The sequence below is a fragment of the Theropithecus gelada genome, chromosome 7a (assembly GCF_003255815.1).
Source record: "Theropithecus gelada isolate Dixy chromosome 7a, Tgel_1.0, whole genome shotgun sequence".
In the NCBI taxonomy this organism is placed as follows: domain Eukaryota; kingdom Metazoa; phylum Chordata; class Mammalia; order Primates; family Cercopithecidae; genus Theropithecus; species Theropithecus gelada.
The window spans coordinates 16,679,493-16,704,760 of NC_037674.1; the positions used below are offsets into that span (position 1 = coordinate 16,679,493).

Sequence of the window (25,268 nt, forward strand, 5' to 3'; positions counted from 1 at the left end):
TTTTTTTTTTTTTTTTTTTTTTTTTTTTTTGAGACGGAGTCTTGCTCTGCTGCCCAGGCTGGAGTACAGTGGCCGGATCTCAGCTCACTGCAAGCTCCGCCTCCCGGGTTCACGCCATTCTCCTGCCTCAGCCTCCCGAGTAGCTGGGACTACAGGCGCCTGCCACCTCGCCCGGCTAGTTTTTTGTATTTTTAGTAGAGACGGGGTTTCACCGTGTTAGCCAGGATGGTCTCGATCTCCTGCCCTCGTGATCCACCCGTCTCGGCCTCCCAAAGTGCTGGGATTACAGGCTTGAGCCACCGCGCCCGGCCTCAGCTTTTCTTTTAACCCTTTGTTAACAGTAACAAATGCCTCTCTGATTTTAATATTCTACTAATGGTCTGCAAAGTTAACTCTGGTTATTAGGTTTAGAACAGACAACTGTTGCAATTAGATAATTTTTAAGAGTTCTTACACCTTAGAACAGCTATATTTAGAACAAAATTAAGTGGTGTTACTCAGCAGGGCAAGAGCAGTGCTTCTGATAATCTCCATTTGCCCCTCCCATCATGGGATTTCCACCCTACAAGCAAGCTGGGGGCAAGGGCAACTGGGTTCCCAGCTACTGGGGAGGCTGAGGCAGGAGAAGCACTTGAACCTGGCACTCACACCTGTAATCCCAGCACTTTGGTAGGATCACCTGAGGTCAGGAGTTCAAGAACAGCCTAGCCAACATTTTTAGTAGAGATGGTGAAACCCCATCTCTACTAAAAAGTACAAAAATTAGCCGGGCATGGTGGTACGCGCCTGTAGGCCCAGCTACTCAGGAGGCTGAGGTGGGAGAATTGCTTGAACCTGGGAGGCGTGGGGGTTGCAGTGACCTGAGACTATGCCACTGCATTCCAGCTGGAAGGCAGAGTAAGACTCTGTCTCAAAACTAAATAAATGTTTCTCTATTTGCCATATACCTTGAGAAAAATTTCCAGAGACTTAAGATGGTTGTTTCCTTTATTTTTTTTAATTTATTTTTTTGTTGTTGTTGAGGCGGAGTCTCGCTCTGTTGCCCAGGCTGGAGTGCAGTGGCCGGATCTCAGCTCACTGCAAGCTCTGCCTCCCGGGTTCACGCCATTCTCCTGCCTCAGCCTCCCAAGTAGCTGGGACTACAGGCGCCCGCCACCTTGCCCGGCTAATTTTTTGCATTTTTTTTTTTTTTTTGAGACGGAGTCTCGCTCTGTCACCCAGGCTGGAGTGCAGTGGCCAGATCTCGGCTCACTGCAAGCTCCGCCTCCCGGGTTCACGCCATTCTCCTGCCTCAGCCTCCTGAGTAGCTGGGACTACAGGCGCCCGCCACCTTGCCCGGCTAGTTTTTTGTAATTTTTAGTAGAGACGGGGTTTCACCATGTTAGCCAGGATGGTCTCGATCTCCTGACCTCGTGATCCGCCCGTCTCGGCCTCCCAAAGTGCTGGGATTACAGGCTTGAGCCACCGTGCCCGGCCAATTTTTTGCATTTTTAGTAGAGACGGGATTTCACCGTGTTAGCCAGGATGGTCTCAATCTCCTGACCTCATGATCCGCCCGCCTCGGCCTCCCAAAGTGCTGGGATTACAGGTGTGAGCCACCGCGCCCGGCTGTTTCCTTTATAATATTCTTCCTGGATCCTATCCATGAAACTCCTGATACTGCCATTCCAAAGTCATTTCCCATACCAATTATTATTATTATTATTGAGACAGATTCTCACTGTCACCTAGGCTAGAGTGCAGTGGCGTGATCTTGGCTTACTGCAACCTCTGCCGCCCGGGTCCAAGCGATTCTCCTGCTTCAGCCTCTCGAATAGCAGGGCTGGGATTACAGGTGCCTGCCACTGCGCCTGGCTAATTTTTGTAGTTTTAGTAGAGACGAGGTTTCACCATCTTGGCCAGGCTGGTCTTGAACTCCTGACCTCGTGGATCCACCCACCTTGCCTTCTCAAAGTGGTGGGATTACAGGTGTGAGCCACCGGGCCCGGCCAGTAAGAATTGTTTTTTTGTTGTTTGTTTTTTTCAGATGGAGTTTCGCTCTCAATGGTGAGATCTTGGCTCACCATAACCTCTGCCTCCCAGGTCCAAATGATTCTCCTGCCTCAGCCTCCTGAATAGCTGAGATTACAGGCACGTGCCAACACGCCAGGCTAATTTTGTATTTTTAGTAGAGACAGGGTTTCTCCATGTTGCTCAGGCTGGTCTCGAACTCCTGACCTCAGGTGATCTGCCCGCCTCAGCCTCCCAAAGTGCTGGGATTATAGGCGTGAGCCACCACACCCAGCTTGTTTTTGTTTTTGAGACGGATATTCACTTTTGTTGCTCAGGCTATAGTGCAATGGCACAGTCTCGCCTCACCGCAACCTCTGCCTCCCGGGTTGAAGCGCTTCTCCTGTCTCAGTCTCTCCCCAGTAGCTGGGATTACAGGCATGCGCCACCACGCCTGGCTAATTTTGTGTATTTAGTAGAGATGGTATTTCTCCATGTTGGTAAGGCTGGTCTCGAATTCCTCATTTCAGATTATCTGTCCGCCTCAGCCTCCCAAAGAGCTGGGATTACAGGCATGAGCCGCGGTGTCCGGCCAAGAATTCTTTTTTTTGAGACGGAGTCTCGCTCTGTCGCCCAGGCTGGAGTGCAGTGGCGCAATCTCGGCTCACTGCAACCTCCGTCCACCCAGGTTCAAGCGATTCTCCTGCCTCAGCCTCCTGAGTAGCTAGGATTACAGGTGCCTGCCACCATGCCCGGCTAAATTTTTTTTTTTTTGAGACGAATCTCACTCTGTTGCCCAGGCTTGAGTGCAGTGACGTGATCTTGGCTCACTGCAACCTCCACCTCCCAGTTCAAGCGATTCTCCTGCCTCCACCTCCCAAGTAGCTGGGACTACAGGCATGTGCCATCACGCCAGGCTAATTTTTTGTATTTTTAATAGAGATGGGGTTTCACTGTATTAGCCAGCATGGTCTCAATCTCCTGACCTCATGATCTGCTCACCTTGGCCTCCCAAAGTGCTGGGATTACAGGCGTGAGCCACCACGCCCGACCAAGAATTCTTAATAACTGTTTCTTCACTCTTAAACTGAGACAGTTGAGCAATTACAAGGTGTTTGCAAGGAAGACAGCTCTATGGCAAGATGATGATATCCATTCCCAGCACAAAGGAGAACACAGGAGTGCAGCAGTTGAGCAGCTTTTCCTTTCTTCCTGAACTACACCTTACAGTGTGGTTTTAGTATTTTGCTTTTCGTTACAAATTCGATAGGGAAGGTCAAACCAACTATAAAGGATTACTGAGCATCATACTATTTCATCATCCCCAAGTCCATTGGTAGAAGTTATCAAGAGTTGTCTGTATTTTAAAAAAGCATACAACCATCATGAAATTTTACCTCTGCAATCTTTTCTGATAGAGATACATTGTGAATATCCATCTCTGATGCATTTACTATGGCTTTTGTTTTTAAGAGATAGCTAGATAGGAAAAAAGAGAAAATATTAGTGTCATACCATGGTTAAGATTATAAATGAACCAAACTTGCCTTCTAAAGAAAATGTGTGTCAAAAAAAGCCTTCTTACTGATTTTCACTTCAAGACTCATGATGTTACAGTTGGCCCACTATATCCATGGGTACAGCATCGGATTCGAACAACCACAGACTAAAAATATTTGGGGAAAAAAACTGGATTGTGTCTGTATTGAACAGGTACAGACTTTTTCTTGTCATCATTCCCTTAACAATACAACAACTTTGTAAATTTCCTATGCATATTTGTAATGTACATAGCATTTACATTACATTAGCTGTCAGAAGTAATCTGGAGATTATTTTAAAGTATAAAATATGTACTTTTATACTTTATACTTTAATACTTTATACTTTAAAAAGGAGGATATCCAAAAGTAATATGCAAATATTATACCATTTAATATCAGAAACTTGAGTGTCCATGGATTTTGGTATCTGGTGGGGTCCTCAAACGGATACTGAAGGATGACTGCATTTCCTTGGAAAAACAAATTCAAAAATAAACAAATCGGAGAGGATCTCTGCCTCATCCTACCAGAGACAAAATTATCTCATGGTAAACTAAAGACAAAAACCAGGCTCATATGAATAATTATGATGATAAGCTTTACACTTCATCAGTGGGATCCTGTAGCACAGTTTGAAGGAAAGTAATCCCAGTGTGAGACAAAGTGTTGGTCACCTATTCCCAGTAGCTATTCCCCACTTTTTTTTTTTTTTTGAGATGGAGTCTCGCTCTGTTGCCCAGACTAGTGTGCAGTGGCACGATCTCAGCTCACTGCAACCTCTGCCTCCCGGGTTCAAACGACTCTCCTGCCTTAGCCTCCCAAGTAGCTGGGATTACAGGCTTGCACCACCACGCCCAGTTAATTTTTGTATTTTTAGTAGAGACGGTGTTTCACCATGTTGGTCAGGTTGGTCTCGAACTCCTGACCTCAGGTGATCCCCCCCGCCTCAGCCTCCCAAAGTGCTGGGATTATAGGCGTGAGCCACCAAGCCCAGCCTTCCTCACTTCTTTATTGCCAACAGAATCCAGATTTTTGCCACGAGCCTCCTGTTACATATTTGCTTTCTCAAATAAAGTGATCATGTGACATAGTTCTGGCCAACAAGGATAAGAAAATTGGTTGGGTATACTGGCTTACACCTATTATCCCAGCACTTTGGGAGACTGAGGCAGGCAGATGGCTTGAGACCAGAAATTCAAGACCAGCCTGGGCAACACAGCGAAACCCCATCTCTTTTTCTTTCCTTTCCTTTTTTTTTTTTTTGAGAGGGAGTCTCACTCTGTCGCTCAGGCTGGAGTGCAATGGCGTGATCTCAGCTCACTGCAACCTCTGCCTTCCAGGTTCAAGCAATTCTCCTGCCTAAGCCTCCCAAGTAGGTGGGATTACAGGTGCCCACCACCATGCCCAGCTAATTTTTGTATTTTTAGCAGAGGCAGGTTTTCACCATATTGGACAGGCTGGTCTTGAACTCCTGACTTTAGGTGGTCCGCCGCCTGCCTTAGCCTCCCAAAGTGCTGGGATTACAACCATGAGCCACCGTGCCTCGTATAAGTGAAACCCCATCTCTACAAAAAATACAAAAATTAGCCAGATGTGATGGCATGCTTATAGTCCCAGCTACTTGGGAGGCTGAGTTGGGAGGATCACCTGAACCCAAGAGGTTGAGGCTGCAGTGAACCATGATAGCTCCAGCCTGTGTGACAGACAGACCATGTCTCAAAAAAAAAAAAAAAAAAAAGATTAAGAAAATTTATGCCGGCAGGGCGCTGTGGCTCATGAGTGTAATCCCAGCACTATGAGAGGCCAAGGTGGGCAGATCACCTGAGGTCAGGAATTTGAGACCAGCCTGGCAAACATGGTAAAACTCCATCTCTACTAAAAAGACAAAAATTAGCCGGGCGTAGAGGAGTGCGTCTGTGGTCCGAAATACTTGGGAGGCAAGGCAAAAGAACCACTTGAACCTGGGAGGCAGAGGTTGCAATGAGCTGAAATCGCACCACTGTGCTCCAACCTGGGTGACAGAGCAAGACTCTGTCTCAAAAAAAAAAAAAGAAAGAAAATTTATGCTGATGAAAAGGGGGAATTTTCTTGTGTTCCCATACTCTCCATATCCTTTTCCTTCATGTTTAGAATGCTATCATCAATAGATGTAATGACTGTAATTCCAGCAGCCATCCTGAATCCAAGAGGAAAAGGCCAAAGTTTCCATTTAATTGAAAAGAATGTCCTGACCTTTTATCCAACTCATTTTAAATATTAAGAAATTAACCAAAATCTCATAATGCTTTTTCAAATTTATGTTAAAAATATGTTACTAAAAGCTTACTACCCTAGCAAAAATGCAATTATTGCTCCTCTAGAACATTTACTTTTGTACTGATTTCTAGAAAAGATGTGGGATTACTAACAGCACACATTTACAGTTTTTTTTTTTTTTCCTGCTTTAAAGTTAATTCTAAATAGAAATTGCTTAAGAATCTAGAAATTGGCCGGGCGCGGTGGCTCACGCCTGTAATCCCAGCACTTTGGGAGGCCGAGACGGGCGGATCACGAGGTCAGGAGATCGAGACCATCCTGGCTAACACGGTGAAACCCCGTCTCTACTAAAAAAATACAAAAATTAGCCGGGCGCGGTGGCGGGCGCCTGTAGTCCCGGCTATACTGGAGGCTGAGGCAGGAGAATGGCTTGAACCCGGGAGGCGGAGCTTGCAGTGAGTGGAGATCACGCCACTGCACTCCAGCCTGGGCGACAGGGCGAGACTCCGTCTCAAAAAAAAAAAAAAAAAAAAAGAATCTAGAAATTGAGGCTGGGCATGGTGGCTAATGCCTGTAATCTTAACATTTTGGGAAGCCCAGGCAGGAGAATTGCTTGAACCCAGGAGGCGGAGGTTGCAGTAAGCTAAGATCATGCCATTGTACTTCCAGCCTGGGTGACAGAGTGAGACTCCATCTTTAAAAAATAAAAGAATAAAAAATGATCAATCCATCTCAGATATATATTTTGTGTTGGAAATCTGCAATGAAGATCAAATGGTATACCTAATGCACAGTGAACAACCCATGGTAAAGGACTGGCTTTGCTAATAAGTTTTATTGTTTAGTCAACCATAACTCAGCTAGAAACATCTATCTAAGCATAAGAAATGAGAAAAAGCAGCTGGGTGTGGGGGCTCACACCTGTAATCCCAGCACTTTGGGAGGACAAAGCGGGCGGATCACGAGGTCAGTAGGTCGAGACCATCCTGGCTAACACGGTGACACCCTGTCTCTATTAAAAATACAAAAAATTAGCCACTCGTGGTGGCGGGCAACTGTAGTCCAAGCTACTTGGGAGGCTGAGGCAGGAAAATAGCAGAATGGCACGAACCCAGGGGACGAAGCTTGCAGTGAGCCAAGATCGCGCCACTGTACTCCAGCCTGGGCGACAGAGCGGGACTCCATCTCAAGAAAAAAAAAAAAGAAACAAACGAGAGAAAGGAAACCTTTTAGTTTTATGAAAAATAAGCATTTGAGTTAAGATGTGCTCAAATTTCAGCTCTTCCACCTCTTTGAGCCCTAGGTTTCTTAGACTATACTAAGAACTCAGTGATATAAGCATAATGCCTACATAAACTGGGTTGTCAATGCTTGTTTTGTTTTTGTTTTTGTTTTTTAATGGTCAAGGAAAGACTTCGAAGGATGTTTCAGTTTCTTGTACTATGTAGAAAAGCTTAAAAGTGTAATTTGTTAGGAAAATAATGCAATAGCCAATGTAATTCATGAGAAAGGATAGCCAGTAGGGTAGTTTTTCTGATGCTATGAGGCTACATGATCATTATTTTTACTTTTCTCTGTCTGCTTCATGTTTTACTGCAGAGAAGATTTCTCAGCAGCTACATGCATCATATAGGAAATAGCTACCCCATACATACAGCTTTCACTTCCCAGCTTCAACACTAGTACCATCTACACGTAACTGGTATTTCTGGGCCCTTATTTCAAATTCCTAGGGTAGAAAACTGGTTGGCTTAGTTTGGATCGGGTATCCATTTTTCTCTTTTTTTTTTTTTTTTTTTTTTTTTGAGACAGAGTCTCATTCTGTTGCCAGGCTGGAGTACAGTGGTGCGATCTCGGCTCACTGCAACCTCTGACTCCCTGGTTCAAGTGATTATCCTGCCTCAGCCTCCCAAGTAGCTGGGATTACAGGCACACGCCACCACACCCAGCTAATTTTTTTGTATTTTTTAGTAGAGACGGGGTTTCCCCATGTTGACCAGGATGGTCTCGATCTCCTGACCTCATGATCTGCCCGCCTCAGCCTCCCAAAGTGCTGGAATTACTGGCATGAGCTACCATGCCCAGCACCGTTTTTCTTTTCTAAGAGACAGGGTCTTGCTCTGCTCCGCATGCTAGAATACAGTGACACAATCATAGCTCACTGTAACCTTGAATTCCTGGGCTGTAGCTATCCTCCCACCTTAGCCTCCTGAGTAGCTAGGACTACAGGCATACACCACCACACACAGCTAATAGTTTAAATTTTTTGTAGAGACAGAGTCTTGCTATGTTGCCTAGGCTATTCTCAAACTCCTAAGCTCAAACAATCCTCCAACTCAGTCTTCCAAAGCGCTGACATTACAGGCATGACCCACCATGCCTGGCCAGGTATTCATTCTTGATCCAGTACCTGGGAGTGGGAATCACACATGATATAAATATACAAGACCCCCCCTATTAGAGGGAGACAGAGGCTGGGCACAAACCCAAAAGGTATCTACTACAACATTATTTTGCAAAAGCTTACTTTCTAGAATGATCTTTTTATCTTTTATTTATTTATTTTTATTTTTTCTGAGACGGAGTCTCATTCTGTCACCCAGGCTGAAGTGCAGTGACTCGATCTTGGCTCACTGCAACCTCCACCTCCTGGGTTCAAGCAATTCTCCTGCCTCACCTCCCGAGTAGCTGGGACCACAGGCGGGCACCACCACACTTGGCTTATTTTTGTATTTTTAAAGGAGATGGGGTTTCACTATGTTGGCCAAGCTGGTCTCGAACTCCTGACCTCAGATGAACCCCCGACCTTGGCCTCCCAAAGTGCTGGGATTACAGGCGTGAGCCACTGCGCCTGGTCATACAATGTTCTTTTTATTTATTTATTTTTTTTAAGGGGGCAGTTTGAGATAGGAGGCTTCACTATGTTGCCTAGGCTGATCTCAAACACCTTCAAGATTCAAGGGATCCTCCTGCCTCAGCCTCCTGGGTAACTAGAATTATAGGCACACACCACCACATCTGGCAAAAAGTTTTTAATGAAAGACTACCCTCTGAATTCTTCCATGGATGCTTCTTAAGATGTGGTATAAGAAGACATGGAAGATAATCATAATGTTATAAGATTATATTTTGGTCCCACTGCTATCTTTTATTTTATTTAAGAGATGGAGTCTCATTTTGTCACCTAAAATGGAATGCAGTGGTATGATCACAGCAAACTGTAACCTTGAACTCTTGGGCTCATGTGATCCTCCCACCTCAGCCTCCCAAGTAACTGGTACTACAGGGGCAGGCCACCACCACATCCAGCTAATTTTTTTTTATTTTGTATAAAAAAATAGGGGTCTCACTATATTGCCCATGGAGGTCTTGAACTCCTGCCCTTAAGCAGTCCTCCCACCTTGGCCTCACAAAGCACTGGCATTACAGGCGTGAGCCATCACACTTAGCCCACTGCTATCTTTTTGTCAAAGACAGTGCCTGACTTTAGCATCTTCTTTGGTACAAACGCTTTGTCTTTTTTTTTTTTTTTTTTTTTTGAGGCAGAGTCTTGCTCTGTCACCCAGGCTGGGGTATAGTGGCACGATCTCAGCTCACGGTGCAACCTCCACCTTTCAGGTTGAAGCAATTCTCCTGCCTCAGCCTCCCAAGTAGTTGGACAGAATCTCACTCTGTCTCTCAGGCTGGAGTGCAGTGGCGCAATCTCGGCTCACAGCAGCCTCCGCCTCCCAGGTTCCAACAATTCTCATGCCTCGGCCTCTTAAGCAGCTGGGATTACAGGTGTCTACCACACCTGGCTAATTTTTGTATTTTTAGTAGAGACGGGTTTCACCATGTTGGCCAGGCTGGTCTCAAACTCCTGACTTCAAGTGATCCACCCGCCTCAGCTTCCCAAAGTGCTGGAATTACAGGCATGAGCCACTGTGCTCAGCCCACTTTCTCTTTCCTGAAAAATCTTTTAAAATTTATTTGATGGACTTTGTCTCTAAATAAATAAATAAATAAATAAATAAATAAATAAATAAGTGTATTTGATGATCAATATCTAAGTCTACTCACCACACCATTTTGTCACTGGAAAGGCAGAAGTGACCTCTCAAGGCAGCCAGGGCAGCATGGGTAGAATACAGATGGAAACCAATGGGAATCCCACAGGAACCACAGAATAAAAGGTTGTAAGTACTAGGAGTAGGGAAAAACAGAATATGGGTAAGAATAAAAAATCATGTAAGAAATAAAAAATAACTAGTCTCTGAAGCATTCCTAACACCTAAGTCAGGGTGAAAATTATATTGTAATAGGAATGAGACTGAAAGAATATCACATTCAAGAAAGGGTAACTCACGTTGTAATTTAATTACATGCTGGATTGCGGATACCCTCTTATATTCTGGTCAAAGCAGTCATGGATGTATAATTGTCACTTCAGTAGAGAAAGGTAACTTACCCCTAATAAACAGAAAAAGAGCTAACTAATCTGATTAATACTAAAACATTTAAAACTACAAATCACCGTGTAAAATGGCTATCATTATATAAATTCACATTTGTTGAAAAAATAATCATGTTGACTGGGGCTTTACTAAACAAATTGTTCATAGAACTAAAATCAAGATTTGTCTTTTGCATATATAAAAAAAAGTTAATGAAAAAATGCCCAGACTAAAAGAGAAAGAAAAAGGAATCCCATTACCCTAGCAAGCCATCTATTTTGCTTTCCTTATCCTCTGAAAAGATTACTGATGAAGAGTCAGATGTTGATTTTAGTTCTCATTACAATTCTTGAGCAAGTCATCATATTTGCTGGTATATAAGACATATTTAAATATTAAAAAGGAACATTTTGGTCAGGCACAGTGGTTCACACCTACTGTAACGCAGCACTTTCAGAGGCCAAAGTGGGCAGATAGCTAGAGCCCAGAAATTCAAGATCAGCCTAGGCAACATGGTAAAACCCCGTCTTAAAAAATAAACAGCCCGGGCACGGTGGCTCACGCTTGTAATCCCAGTACTTTGGGAGGCCGAGGCTGGCAGATCACGAGGTCAGGAGATCAAGACCATCCTGGCTAACATGGTGAAATCCCGTCTCTACTAAAAATATTAAAAAATAGCTAGGTGTGGTGGCGGGCGCCTATAGTCCCAGCTACTCGGGAGGCTGAGGCAGGAGAATGGTGTGAACCCAAGAGGCGGAGCTTGCAGTGAACCGAGATAGTGCCACTGCACTCCAGCCTTGGCAACAGAGCAACACTCCGTCTCAAAATAAAATAAAAAAATTTTCTAAAAGAAAAGCACTTTAAGAAAGTATTTCATCATGCATGTGCTAAAGGCAATTTTAAAGTGCTTTGGTAAAGGAAAAATTAATTATATTAATATAGAGTATGCTATGAAGAATTTTTTTTTTTTTTTAAGACAGGTTCTTGTTCTGTTGCCCAGGTCAGAACATAGTGGTACAATCATAGCTCCCTGCAGCCTTGAATTCCTGGGCTCAACTGATCCACCTGCCTCAGCTTCCCAAAGCTGGGATTACAGGTGCATGCTACCATGCCCTACTAATTTTTTTTTGGAAGAAATGGGGTCTTACTTCCCAGGCTAGCAGAATTCTATTAACAAAATACAACATAAAAATCACATAGCTAGCCCAGGCATGATGGCTTATGCCTGTAATCCCAGCACTTTGGGAGGCCAAGGCAGGTGGATCACCAGAGGTCAAGAGTTCAAGACCAGCCTGGCCAACATGGTGAAACCCTGTCTCTACTAAAAATACAAAAATTAGCCAGGCATGGTGGCGGGTGCCTGTAATCCCAGCTACTCAGGAGGGTGAGGCAGGAGAATCGCTTGAACCGGGGAGGCGGAGGTTGCAGTGAGCGGAGATTGTGCCATTGCACTCCAGCCTGGGCGACAAGAGCAAAACTCCGTCTTAGAAAAAAAAAAAAACAAACACATAGCTAAAAAGAAATATTCATGTCAATGGATACTAAAAAAGAACAAATAACAAAATATATTAGGTTTATTGGTAAATGAAGTCCCACACCACACATATAGTAATCTTGTGAATATAGGTAACCAAAAAGCAAACTGTGAAATAAAGTGTCATTAATTTGAAATTCCACGTAGGAATTAATTAGTTCAGACAAAGCACAGTACTTATAAACAAATGTCTCAGTGGAAATTAATTTACTGGGCCGGGCGCAATGGCTCACACTTATAATCTGAGCATTTTGGGAGGCGGGCAGATCACCTGAGACCAGGAGTTTGAGAACAGCCTGGTCAACATGGTGAAACTCCGTCTCTACTAAAAATACAAAATTTAGCTGGGTTTCCAGAAGGTTTTCAATTTACTTTGCCCATATCCATCAGAGAAATAACTATCTATAGTAGCTATAGATAGTAACAGTAAATGAGCATTGACTTCAACTTAAAGTCATCAGCTGCACTGGCCCCTAACAAGAGAGAAAGCCTGTCCTTTGAAGCTTTTTTTTTTCTTTTTTTTGGTTGGAGTACAGTGGTACAATCACAGCTCACTACAGCCTTGACATCCCAGACTCAAGTGATCCTCCCACCTCAGCCTTCCAATTAGCTGGACCACAGGTGCACACTATAATGCCCATCTAATTTTTAAATGTTTTGTAGAGATCGGTTCTTGCTATGTTGCCCAGGCTGGTCTTGAACTCCTATGCTCAAGCAATCCTCCCACCTTGGTCTCCCAAAGTGCTGGGATTACACGTGTGAGTCACTGTGACCAGCTCCTTTCAAGCCAGGTAATACTTCTCCTTTCTACCTATGAAAGTCTGAGATGGCATCTTCTTCCAATAGAAGGCTGTTTCATCTGCACTGAAAATCTGTTGTTTAGTGTACCCACTTTCATTTTCTGCAGCTTCTGCATCAGTACTTGCTGTTTCACTTTGGACTTTTGTTATAGAGAAGGTTTCTTTCCTTAAATCTCAAGAACCAACCTCTGTTTTTTTTTTTAGATAGTCTTGCTCTGTCACCCCGGCTGGAGTGTGGTGGCACAATCACAGCTCCACTGCAGCCTCGACCTCTATGGCTCAAGCCAGCCTTCCTTCTCAGCCTCCCAAGCAGCTGGGACTATAGGTGTGCACCACCACATCCGGCTAAATTGTTTTGTATTTTGTAGAGACAGCATTTCACCATGTTGCCCAGGCTGGTCTCAAACTCCTGGGTTCAAGCAATCCACCCACCTCGGCCTCCCAAAGTGCTGGGGTTACAGGCATGAGCCATTGCACCTAGCCAACATTTGCTACTTTCAAACTTCTGCAGCTTCCTCACGTCTCAGCCTTCACAGAATTGAAGAGAGTTAGGGCCTTGTTCTGGATTAGGCTTTGGTTTAAAGGAATGCTGTGGCTGGTTTGATCTTCTACTCATACCACTCAAACTTCCTCCATATCAGCTTATAACTGGAGTAGCACTTTTAATTTCCATGTATTTGTTTGTTTGATGGAGTTTCGCTCTTGTTGCCCAAGCTGGAGTGCAATGGTGTGTTCTCAGTGCACTGCAACCTCTGCCTCCCGGGTTCAAGTGATTCTCCTGCCTCAGCCTCCCAAAGAGCTGGAATTACAGGTGTGTGCCACCATGCCCGGCTAATTTTGTATTTTTAGTAGAGATGGGGGTTCACCATGTTGGTCAGGTTGGTCTTGAACTCCTGACCTCATGTGATCCACCCACCTCAGCCTCCCAAAGTGCTGGGATTACAAGCGTGAGCCACCGCGCCCGGCCCCATTTTTTTCTTCATATTCACAATTTGGCATGACTTCACATGCCTTCCCAGCTACTCGGGAGGCTGAGGCAGAATGGTGTGAACCTGGGAGGCAGAGCTTGCAGTGAGCCGAGATCGCGCCACCGCACTCCAGCCTGGGCAACAGAGTGAGGCTCCATCTCAAAAAAAAAAAAAAAATCAAACCAACAAAAAAAAAGGAAATGCTGTCAACAGACTTGCTCAACAAGTACATGTCAGTTCCACGCTCCTCAGTCTCATAAAGTCAGGGACTAGAGACCAATCTGTAATTATCAATACGTACCTGCCTTTGAGTGAACCTTCAATGCCAACTAGGAAGGGCGCTTCCAAAACGACGTTATTTGTAACTCCTAGGAACACAAACACGGGTCAGAACTCATACTCTGCGGGCCTTGAAATGGAAAATCTCTCCTCTAGACAGACTCATCCCCGCCATAAATGTCAGGAGACTCCCCAGTTCCCTGCCCCATCCCCAGGCCAAGGAGTTATGTGCTTCCAAATTTTCATTCCGTTTTCTTCCCCAGGTGGTTCTCTGCCACCCGGTGGAGAAGGCGGGAACAACCTCTCGGGCTAGCCTCTGCCTTTCCCGAACGCCTCACTGCACTCACTGGAGAAGACCACGGCCCCAAGGGACCGCGACAGGTCCCAGGCGAGGTGCACCGAGTCGGCGAGCACGGCGTGGCATTGTGCGCACTGGAAAACAGCGCACCTCTCAGGCTGCAGCCAAGACGGCAGCTGCGAGACGGCGGCCGGCTCCTCAGCCCCCAGCCCTGCGGGGCCGAGCGGCGAGGACCCCTTCACCACCTGTGTATCCCACTCCATGGAGGTCGTAAAAGAAGCTTCGTCAATCGCCCTCTCAGTGTCATCACAGAAGTCACCCTGGGGCGGCGTTGCACAAGGCGAGCGATGCCGCCGCGGCTGAGCCGCCATCTTCTCTCAGGCGGCGCCGTCGTTTCGAATACACGCCAGGCCCCGCCCCAAGCACAGCTCCTGCGTCCTCATTGGACATCGTGGGCAATCCAAGCACTGGAGTCCCAGTCCGCGCACTCGTTATCTGAACCGTCCTTATAGGCCCTTCGGCGCCTGCGTATTCGTGAAGTGTGAGAAAAGCGCGCGACTGTTGGGACGGGAAATCAGCCTTTCTATTGGTCAGGGTTAGAAACCCCGCCTTTGAGGCATTTTCAACCAATGGAAGCGCGGCATTCTTCATTTAAACTGTCTATAAATTTCTGCTTAGTCAAAGTTAAGAGTGGCGCCAGGGATTTGAACCTTGCTTACGAGATTTGGTGATCCATCTTCTGAGTATCGCCGGGATTTTGAATCGCGATGATCATCCCCTCCCTAGAGGAGCTGGACTCCCTCAAGTACAGTGACCTGCAGAACTTAGCCAAGAGTCTGGGTCTCCGAGCCAACCTGCGGGTACGACGCTGGCGGGGCAGTTCCCTGGGCGGGTGCGGCGGGAGTAGCGGCCTCAGGGAGATGCGATGCGAAGGGACCGAGCGGGAAGCCCGGGGACTGAAGCAGCCGTCCCTGCCCCTCGGGCGGTAGATGTGGTTCACGGTGGTCCCAGTTAGAACTCTGATAAACGGAAGAGGAACTGTAGTTTTCACCTCATTGTGAAGCTGGCTTGTCTGGGTGCTCACATGATAAGCCTCTGTTCCGAGGGGTGGTTTGTTGTTTTTTGTTTTTTGTGGTTTTTTTTTTTTTTAAATTACTTTATACCTCTCAGGGCATCGATTACGAAACGCAGGCCCAGAAAGCAGAAGGGGTGTCGTTAATCGTTAGACAATTAAGTAAATAATTGGCTCAGCTTCTAGAAAACCCCAAACAGACTTCAGTGATTTGTAATATTGCCGATAATCTCTTGATACTTTATTGATGGACCTGTCAGGGGGAAAGAAAAAATCGACTTTTAGGAGACCTGAGTTTTATAACTCAGCCCTGATCTAATATACTCATGTACTTATTGATGACTGTTGTGGTGATGGTATCTATCAAAACCAGTAAGGTCTTTGACTCCGAGGCTACAAGATGTGAGGAGAATTGGCCGGGCGCGGTGACTCGTGCCTGTAATCCCAACACTTTGGGAGGCCGAGGTAGTTGGATCACCTGAGGTCAGGATTTCGAGACCAGCATGGCCATTAAAAAATTAGCCGGGCGTGGTGGCACACGCCTGTGATCCCAGCTACTCGGGAGGCTGAGGCAGGAGAATCGCCTGAACCTGGGAAGCCAAGGTGGCAGTGAGCCAAGATCGCACCCACTGCACTCCAACCTCGGTGACAGAGCGAGACTCAAAACAAAAACAAACAAACAAACAAAAAACAAGATGTTAGAAGATTTGGGGATTCAATGTAGGATAGCGGTTTTATATATTTTGTTAATAGTTGAGACTTCCCACATAATACTGCTGTATGCTCTCTAGGTTTGTCCTGCAGGCTATGATACTGACACTGAATAAATGCCTAAATCAGTCGTCACAAATGTTTTCTTTTTTTTTTTTTTCTCCTTTGAGACAGAGACAGAGTCTTACTCTGTCGCCCAGTCTGGAGTGCAGTGGCGCAATCTCGGCTTACCACAACCTCCACCTCCCGAGTTCAAGCGGTTCTCCTGCCTCAGGCTCCTGAGTAGCTGGGATTACAGGCGCCTGTCACCATGCCCGGCTAATTTTTGTATTTTTAGTAGAGACTGGAGTTCACCATGTTGGTCAGGCTGGTCTCGAACTCCTGATCTCATGATCCGCCCGCCTCAGCCCCCCAAAGTGCTGGGATTACAGGCGTGAGCCACCACACCCGGCCTAAATTGTTTAAACAAAATAATCAGGGCCTAAGTGCCTGTTGGGGCTGAATGACCAAAGGGTTTTCCTTGGGGATTATTTGTGGGCTATAGTGGTTTGTGGCTCCCCTATACTTTGTAAACAAAGCCTTAATATCTCAGCCTAAATTCCTTAGGCTTTTTTGCTGCCTAGCTAGAATCTTTTATCCACGGCTGCATCCCTGAACACTTGGAACTTTTATCTGTCTTTGTCCCATTGCTCATTTTGACCCTTTGGCCTCAGATCACCTTCTTTCTCCTTTATCTGCCTGACTGTGTGTGTGTGGCCTCAGATCACCTTCTTTCTCCTTTATCTGCCTGACTCTGTGTGTGTGTGTGTTTTGGGTTTCACCATCTTGCCCAGGCTGTTCTTGAACTCCTGGGCTCAAGCGATCCTCCGGCCACGGCCTCCCAAAGCCCTGGGATTACAGGCGTGATCCACCACGCCTGGCCCATATCAAGTATTTATAGGTGAAATGTTACGATACCTGTAAAATTTGCTGTAGAATACTCAAGGAAAAAGAGGGAAACTAGATGAAGTAAGAACGCAGAATGTTAATAATTACTGAAACTGCTAATAGGTACATGGGGGGATTGCACTATTCTCTCTACTTTTGTAGAAATTTTCCATAATAAGATGTTTTAAATTATAAACTGTTGGTACAACCCAGGTGCTCATTAAGTCAATTGCCTTTTGAAATTCTAGTACATAGCAAAAAAATTTATAAATTGCTCTAATTATCAAGATTTGATTAAAATGAAACACTACAATTTAAATAAATTAAATAAATTTTACTAGTATAAATATACTAGTATAATAGTGCAAATACTATTTCAGTTTAATCAAATCTTGATAATTTTACTAGTATGATATTATTAAAAATAAATTTATGGCCGGCATGGTGGCTTGCGCCTGTAATCCCAGCATTTGGGAGGCCGAGGCAGGTGTATCACCTGAGGTCAGGAGTTTGAGACCAGACTGGCCAACATGGCAAAACCCCATCTCTACTAAAAATACAAAAATTAGCCGGGCGTGGTGACGGGCACCTGTAATCCCAGCTACTCGGGAGGCTGAGGCAGGAGAATTGCTTGAACCCAGGGAGGCAGATGCTGCAGTGAGCCAAGATCACGCCATTGCACTCCAGCCTGGGCAACAAGAGCGAAACTCTGTCTAAAAAAAAAAATAATAATAAATAAATTTATAAGAGATAATGTTAGCTCTTTTGAGAGACTTCTCTTAATGGTAAAGCAAATTGAAGGAACCAGTTATTAATGTTAGTGTGGCGACTGGTCCTTTTGTCACTCATGCCCTCACTTCCTTTCTTACCAGCTTAAATTACAAACACTGGCACTATTTCCACTTCCTTGCACCTCCCTATACTCACCTGGCAAAACCCAAGCCTGATTAAACCCAACTATGTGCTTAATCTTTGCCTATACCTCTGTAGCTAACTCTAGCTGGAGAAAACACCTAACTTTGTTGAGTGAACTTATTTTAAATATGCAACTCTAAACCTTAATATGGGCATTTGATCTTTCTCCTTTTTTTTTTTTTTTTTTTTTTTGAGATAAAGTCTCACTCTGTTGCCCAGGCTGCAGTGGCACAATCAGGGCTCACTGCAGCCTCAACCTCTCAGGCTCAAGGCATTCTCCCACCTCAGCCTCCCAAGCAACTGGGATTACAGGCACGTGCTACCACACCTGGCCCATTTTCTTCTTAGTCATGAACTTTCCTATTTTTGAAGATAATTACTTTTTATCATCTTGACTCAACTTGGCTCCCTTCCCTCCCTTGATGACTTTACCACATAGGTCTTGGGAAAGTAGATGAAATCGACAGAAAACTGCCTGATCCTTCAACCACCAAATCCCCTGCTTTTTTTCTTTTCTTTTTTCTTCTTTTTTTTTTTTTTTTTTTTTTTGAGACAGAGTCTTGCTCCGTCAGCCAGGCTGGAGTTCTCTGAAGTGCAGTGGCATAATCAGGGCTCACTGCAGCCTCAACGTCCCGGGCTCAAGCAATCCTCCCACCTCAGCCCTCCTGAGTAGCTAGGACTACAGGCATGACCACCCTGCCTGGCCAATTTTTTTTAAATTTTAGTAGAGATGAGGTCTGACTATGTTGCCCTGTCTGGTCTCCAACTCCTGAAATTCAGCAATCCTTGCGCCTTTGCCTCCCAAAGTGCTGGGATTACAGGCATGAGCCCCTAGGCTTGGCCGCACCACCAAACCTTCTAGCCACCCTGCATCTACATCCGCATACTCTGCTTCTTTGCCTGTCTAAGAGCAACCTTTCCATTTATGCTGAGGATCCTGGGCCCTCTTGCCTCCCCTAGGACTACATTCCTACAATTAGAACCTCTCTCCTGCATTAATTTCTCCACTCTGCTAGCTTATTTGCCATAAGGCATGCAATCATGTTTTAATATCACCCATCTTTCAAAAAAATAAAAAAGCCAAAATCCTCTCCTGATCCCATGTCCTCATTCCATCTACTGCCCTATTTTTCTGTTCTTTTCTACTGAAATTGCTTGTATCAAGGTCACCATCTTACAAAGATTCTCTCTCTCCCCTCACCTGGGCCTATCAGTAGCATTTGGCATGATTGAACATTCCCCTCTGCTCCAGCCACTTTCTGTTCTAGACTTTGATATTTCACTCTGTCCTGCCTTACTAGCACTTCTTTCTGGTTTCCTTGGTTGGTTCTTCATCTGCCAGATCTCTAAATGTGGAGTGCCCCCAGGGCTCTCTTCCTCTCTCTTTTTCTCTAACTGTGCTCTATCCCTGGGTAATCTTATCCACCCCATTTTTTTTTCTTTTTCTTTTTCTTTTTCTTTTTTTTTTTTTTTTTTTTTTTTTTTGAGATGCAATCTTGCTCAGTCACCCAGGCTGGAGTGCAGTGGCGCGATCTTGGCTCACTGCAACCTCCACTTCCCAGGTTCAAGCGATTCTCCTGCCTTAGCCACCTGAGTAGCTGGGATTACAGGTGCCCGCCACCATGCCCAGCTAATTTTTTTGTATTTTTAGTAGAGACAGGATTTCACCATGTTGGCCAGGCTGGTTTTGAACTCCTGACCTCAAGTGCTCCACCTGCCTTGGCCTCCCAAAGTGTTGGGTTTACAGGGATGAGCCACTGCATCTGGCCACTCCCATAAGTTAAAATTTACCCAGAAGCTAATGCCTCCCAAACCCACATCTCCAGTAGGACCTCTCTCTCCCCTAGGATGCTGACTCGTGTATTTAAGTGCATTTTCAACAACACGTTCAGGTCCAAGCGTTGACAGTCTCTTCCCCCTCTCAGTACATGGGTCAGGCCCAGTTTGGATCACTCTCCTTCACCCACAGCCATCAATCCTTGTCAGCACCTCCTCCTAAATAGACCTGAAGTCTGACCTCTGGGCACCATCTCCAACGCTGCAAACTTGTGCCACAGCACTCTAATCTCTTGACCACTGCCTCAGTCTCCCTACTGGGCTTCCTGCCTCAACTCTTACCTCACAGTAGTGTTCTCTTGGTAGTTGGAGTGATATTTGAAACTTAGGGAAAAGAAAAAAAAGAGAGAGCGACCAGGCACAGTGGTTCATGCCTGTACTCCCAGCACTTTGAGAGGCTGTGGTGGTTGGATCACTTGAGGCCAGGAGTTCAAAACTGGCCTGGCTAGCATGGCAAAACCCCATCTCTACTGAAAAAAAAAAAAAAAAATACAAAAATTAGCCAGGCGTGGTGGCATGTGCCTGTAATCCCAACTACTCGGGAGGATGAGGCACGAGAATCCCTGAACCCGAGAGGTGGAGGCTACAGTGAGCCAAGATCATGGCACTGCACTCCAGCCTGGGTGACAGAGCGAGACTCTGTCTCCAAAAAAAAAAAAAAACTTAGAATGTGTCTTTTTCTGATCAGTGCCCTCCAGTGACTCCTCTCACATTTAAAATAAAATCTAAACTTTTTCCAGTGTAATGAGAGAAACTTAGTTTGACCCTGATTTGGAGGGAAATTTTTTAAAAAAGAAAATAGCTAAAATTGGAGAGAAGGAAATTTCATTACGGGCTACATATTAGGTGATATTAGGCTTTTCCTGAGTACATGAATGCATTAGAGGTTACGTGGGAAAATCTCTTCTTATTTTTAGGAGGTGTGGCTGATATATTTAGTGGTGAAGTATCATGATGTCTGGAACTCATTTTCAAATTCTTTCACAAGAAATATATGTTAATATAGAGAAACTAAATATGAGACAATGCAAATGATTGTTGAATCTTGGTGGGAAATATGAGTGTTTATTACACTACTTCGACTTTTTTTTTTTTTTTGAGACAGAGTTTTGCTCTTGTTGCCCAGGCTGGAGTACAGTGGCATGATCTCAGCTCACCGCGCAACCTCCGCCTCCTGGGTTCAAGCAATTCTCCTGCCTCAGCCTCCTAAGTAGCTGGGATTACAGGCATGCATCACCACGCCCAGCTAATTTTGTATTTTTAGTAGAGACAGGGTTTCTCCATATTGTTCAGGCTGGTCTGGGACTCCTGAACTCAGGTGATCTGACTGCCTCAGCCTCCCAAAGTGCTGGGATTACAGGCATGAGCCACCGCACCCAGCCTACTTTGACTTCTCTATAGGCCTGACTTTTTTTTCTAATAACAAGTTAGGGGAATTGATTTTTTTTTTTTTTTTTTTTTTGAGACAAGAGTTTCGCTCTTGTCACCTAGGCTGGAGCATAGTGGTGCAATCCTGGCTCACTGAAACCTCCACCTCCAGGGTTCAAAGGATTCTCCCGCCTCAGCCTCCTGAGTAGCTCAAACTACAGGTGCCCGCCACCATGCCCAGCTATTTTTATATTTTTTGCAGAGACAGGGTTTCACCCTGTTGGCCAGGCTGGTCTTGAACTCCTAACCTTGGGTGATCTACCCGCCTCAGCCTCCCAAAGTGCTGGGATTACAGGCATGAGTCACTGTACCTGGCCGAAATTCATAATTTTTGCTGTGGCCTTTACCTCTCTACTTGACCCAGCCTCTGGTCACCTCTCTGATCTCCCTGCCCTCCACACACCTCTGTTCACCATGCTCCTACCATAAGATCAATTTCTGTCTTTCAACTCATGGGTCCATCTCAGGGCTCCTGTTCTTGGTGCTCACTCTGCTTGGAGTGCTCTTCACCTCCTGCCTCTTTCCTCATTCACATCTCAGTTCAAGCCACCACCTCAGAGAGGCCTTTCCCAACCATCCTAATTCAGGTAGCATCCCCACCCCACCCCAGTTGCCCAGTTTTATTTTTGCATCATAATACCTGATGTCATATCATTCATTTCTAGCTTTCTTGAGTAACAGACTGTTTCACCACTGTTAGAAGATCCTGGAGGGCAATTACCTTGTCTGTTTAATTCATCACTCTCTAGTGTCTGGAACAGAGCCCAGCACAATAAATGCTTGTTGAAGGAATGCACAAATATATGCTGATAACTAACATCTGCACCTTCAGCACAACTCTTGAACACCACCTCATATCATTCACCCTCCTCACTGGGTTCTGCCGCAGGTGCCTCACTTCATGCATTTTTGTACGTTTGGTGAAATTTTGAAGGTATATTAAAAAGGTATTAGAAAAATCAATAATGCCTGAATTCTGCCCTGCCAATCATCCTCTTCCCAGAGAAAAACAAGTAGAAAATAAGGTACCACTTTATTACTAGCTGAAACGGTGCCCGATGTCTTGATGCAGAGCATTCTGGTAAAGTGGATTGGAGAATGTGGCTCAGGCTTGCACCACAAGCAAAAGCTTGAGTACAAATCAAATTTCAGGATCTCTGCCATTCTTTACTGGACACATGGCCCATGATAAAAGGCATGAGAAGAATAGAGCCAAGCCTGGTGGCTGGGCCCACCTTGAGAAGGATGGCTCTGGCCCTCAACTGCATGGCTGGGTAGAAGAGGAAGAAAAAGAGAACCCAGCCAAAAAACTTGACTTTTTTTTTTTTTTTTTTTTTGAAATGGAGTCTTGCTCTGTCGCCCAAACTAGAGTGCAGTGGCGTGATCTCCTCAGCTCACTGCAATCTTCGCCTCCTGGGTTCAAGCAATTCTCCTGCCTTGGCCTCCCAAGTAGCTGGGACTACAGGCGCACGCCACCAATGCCCAGCTAATTTTTGTATTTTTATTAGGATGGGGTGTCCCCATGTTGGCCAGGCGGGGTTAAAACCCCTGACCTCATGATCCACATGCCTCAGCCTCCCAAAGTGCTGGAATTACAGGCATGAGCCACTGCGCTCAACCAAACTTGACTTTTAAAGCACAGGAAAATGTAACCAATCAAATTAACATTCTCCTTTCAGGAAAGAACAAGAAGGGAAGTTTTCCTAGGCTGGGAAGAGAAGCTCCGTGTTCCCTTCCCCCCACAGAGACCTATAACTATCCCCCTAAGACCCTGTCACCTTTGGCATTCCTCATCTTAGGGACCACACCACACTTCACCAGCTGTCCAAGCCAGAAACCTCGGCATAACGAAGTTTCCCTCTTCCTCAACTCTCATGTTCACACTGACTTCACTTCCTAAGAAGGTTTTGACTTCATCCGTACTGCCTTAGCCCCACTCTAGTTCAGGCCACAGCATCTCTGGCTCATCCCCATCAAATGCATCTTGCACATTGTTCAGGTAGAGTAATCATTCTGAGTAATGCAAAATTGGTTACCCACTGCCTTGCTGCAAACTCTTCAAAGATTGCCCTTTTCTCGGAGGGTAAAATTCATACTCTTTAAAGGCTTGTAAGGCCGGGTAACATCAGGGCCCTGCTCACTTTCCCAACATTGTCTCCTACTATCTCCCACAACAGCTCCATGCTCCAACCACACTGAACTTAAGTTCTGTAAACACCCTCACTGTTGCCTTGCTGTGCCATTCCTCTACCAGTTTCTCTATGTCCAGCTCTCTCTTTCATCCTTCAGATCTCAGCAATTAGACACATCACATCTTTTATCTGAGAACTGCCCTGTGCAGACACTTGCTGAAGTCTAATCTAGCAGAGACCCATTCTTTCTAAGTTCTAGTCCTATGGTCTGACCAGAGTACATTTAATGAATACAAGAACAGCAAAAAATGTTCAACATATCTTCCTTGTTTATTTGATTTTTGACTCTAATAATAAGGTCTCTCTTACAGGCAGACAAGTTGTTAAAAGCCTTGAAAGGCCACGTTAAACATGAGGCAAGAAAAGAAAATGAGAATCAGGTGAGTAATGTTTTTCACGTTTACCTGTTAGCTAGCAAAACAATTATATTTAGTTAATGGACAATTAACACACAACTAGTGATGATTTAAGACATGCTGTTGGCTGAGTGTGGTGGCTCACGCCTATAATCCTAGCACTTTGGGAGGCTGAGGTGGGCGGATCACTTGAGACCAGGGGTTCGAGACCAGCCTGGCCAACATGGTGAAACCCCATCTCTAGTAAAAATACAAAAATTAGCCAGACTTGATGGCAGGAGCCTGTAATCCCAGCTACTTGGGAGGCTGAGACAGGGAGAATTGCTTGAACCCAGTAGGCAGAGGTTGCAGTGAGCCAAGATCGCACCACTGTACTCCAGCCTGGGCAACAGAGCAAGACTCCATCTCAAAAAAAAAAAAAAAGATATGCTGTTTATTAAAAAAGAGATCTTTATTGGTAATAGTGCCAAGGACTGAATCCTTTCAGATTAACTATCTGCTGTTGTGAATGGTGAAACTGTTTTGCACCAATCTGTTGAATAAGATGTTTTTACACAAATACAAAGACTGAGTACTAGTTGCCAAATATTACAAGAGATGGCATGATTTGAGTAGGGAGGGAACTGGAGTTGAAATCAGAAACACCTAGGTCAAGTACCAGCTCTCATTTATTTCTCTGCAACATTAGAAAACTCAAACTCCTGGCCAGGCACAGTGGCCCATGCCTGTAATCCCAGCACTTTGGGAGGCTGAGGTGGGTGGATCACGAGGTCAGGAGATCGAGGCCATCTGGCTAAAATGGTGAAACCCTGTCTCCACTAAAAATACAAAAAATTCTCCAGGCTTGGTGGCAGGTGCCTGTAGTTGCAGCTACTCTGGAGGCTGAGGCAGGAGAATGGCGTGAACCCAGGAGGCAGAGCTTACAGTGAGCCGAGATGGCGCCACTGCAGTACAGCCTGGGCGACAGAGCGAGTCTCCGTCTCAAAAAAAAAAAAAAAAACTCAAACTCCTCTTCTTTAAGATGGAAATAATATCTGTTCTGCTGAACTAAGTGTTGTGAGCACCACATGAAGTAGGGATTGTGAAAGTGACTTATAAGCTGTAAAACAATGGCTGATGGGAGTTGTCATGGCTGCTTCAGACCCACACCAAAGATTTTTGATAAGGCATGACCCCTCAATGGATCCATGAGTACTCCATTAGGGCCAGGATTCATTTATTCCTTTTGTTGTTATTGTTGTTGAGACAGAATCTTGCTCTGTCATCCAGGCTGGAGTGCAGTGGTGTGATCTCGGCTCACTGCAACCTCCATCTCCTGGGGTCAAGCAATTCTCCTGCCTCAGCCTCCTGAGTAGCTGGGATTACAGGCATGCACCACCATGCCTGGCTAACTTTGTATTTTTAGTAGAAATAGGGTTTCTCCATGTTGGTCAGGCTGGTCTTGAACTCCCGACCTTGGGTGATCCGCCCACCTCGGCCTCCCATAGTGCTGGGATTACAGGGGTGAGCCACCGTGCCCAGCCCATTTTTTGTATTTTTAGTAGAGATGAGGTTTCACCGTGTTGGCCAGGCTGGTCTCGAACTCCTGACCTCAGTTGATCTACCTGCTTCAGTCTCCCAAAGTGCTGGGATTACAGGTGTGAGCCACTGCACCTGGCCTCAAATTTATTTTTGATTCCAAGCTTTAATTAACTGAAAATAGACAAGAACTATTTTTGAATTCTACCTTT

The 25,268-nt window shown here is 45.3% G+C and overlaps 2 protein-coding genes across 9 annotated transcripts in view; one reads left to right on the forward strand and one right to left on the reverse strand.

Annotated features, from left to right (window-relative positions):
• Window positions 1-14,532, reverse strand: part of OIP5 (Opa interacting protein 5) — a 16,179-nt gene extending 1,647 nt beyond the window's left edge. Inside the window, exons 1-4 of one of the 2 annotated variants that reach the window (XM_025390418.1) lie at window positions 14,151-14,532; window positions 13,826-13,892; window positions 9,849-9,971; window positions 3,387-3,468 (exon numbers count right to left, since the gene is read on the reverse strand). In XM_025390418.1, the coding sequence (XP_025246203.1) occupies window positions 3,387-3,468; window positions 9,849-9,971; window positions 13,826-13,892; window positions 14,151-14,472 (594 nt within the window). In that variant the 5' untranslated portion in view covers window positions 14,473-14,532. The remainder of the gene's footprint in view (window positions 1-3,386; window positions 3,469-9,848; window positions 9,972-13,825; window positions 13,893-14,150) is intronic. The other variant, XM_025390419.1, reaches the window with a different exon arrangement.
• A 75-nt stretch (window positions 14,533-14,607) lies between these two features.
• Window positions 14,608-25,268, forward strand: part of NUSAP1 (nucleolar and spindle associated protein 1) — a 47,083-nt gene continuing 36,422 nt past the window's right edge. For 5 of the 7 annotated variants that reach the window (XM_025389983.1, XM_025389984.1, XM_025389985.1 and 2 more), the window contains exons 1-2: window positions 14,608-14,961; window positions 23,494-23,562. In XM_025389983.1, the coding sequence (XP_025245768.1) occupies window positions 14,869-14,961; window positions 23,494-23,562 (162 nt within the window). In that variant the 5' untranslated portion in view covers window positions 14,608-14,868. The remainder of the gene's footprint in view (window positions 14,962-23,493; window positions 23,563-25,268) is intronic. The other 2 variants (XM_025389987.1, XM_025389989.1) reach the window with 2 other exon arrangements.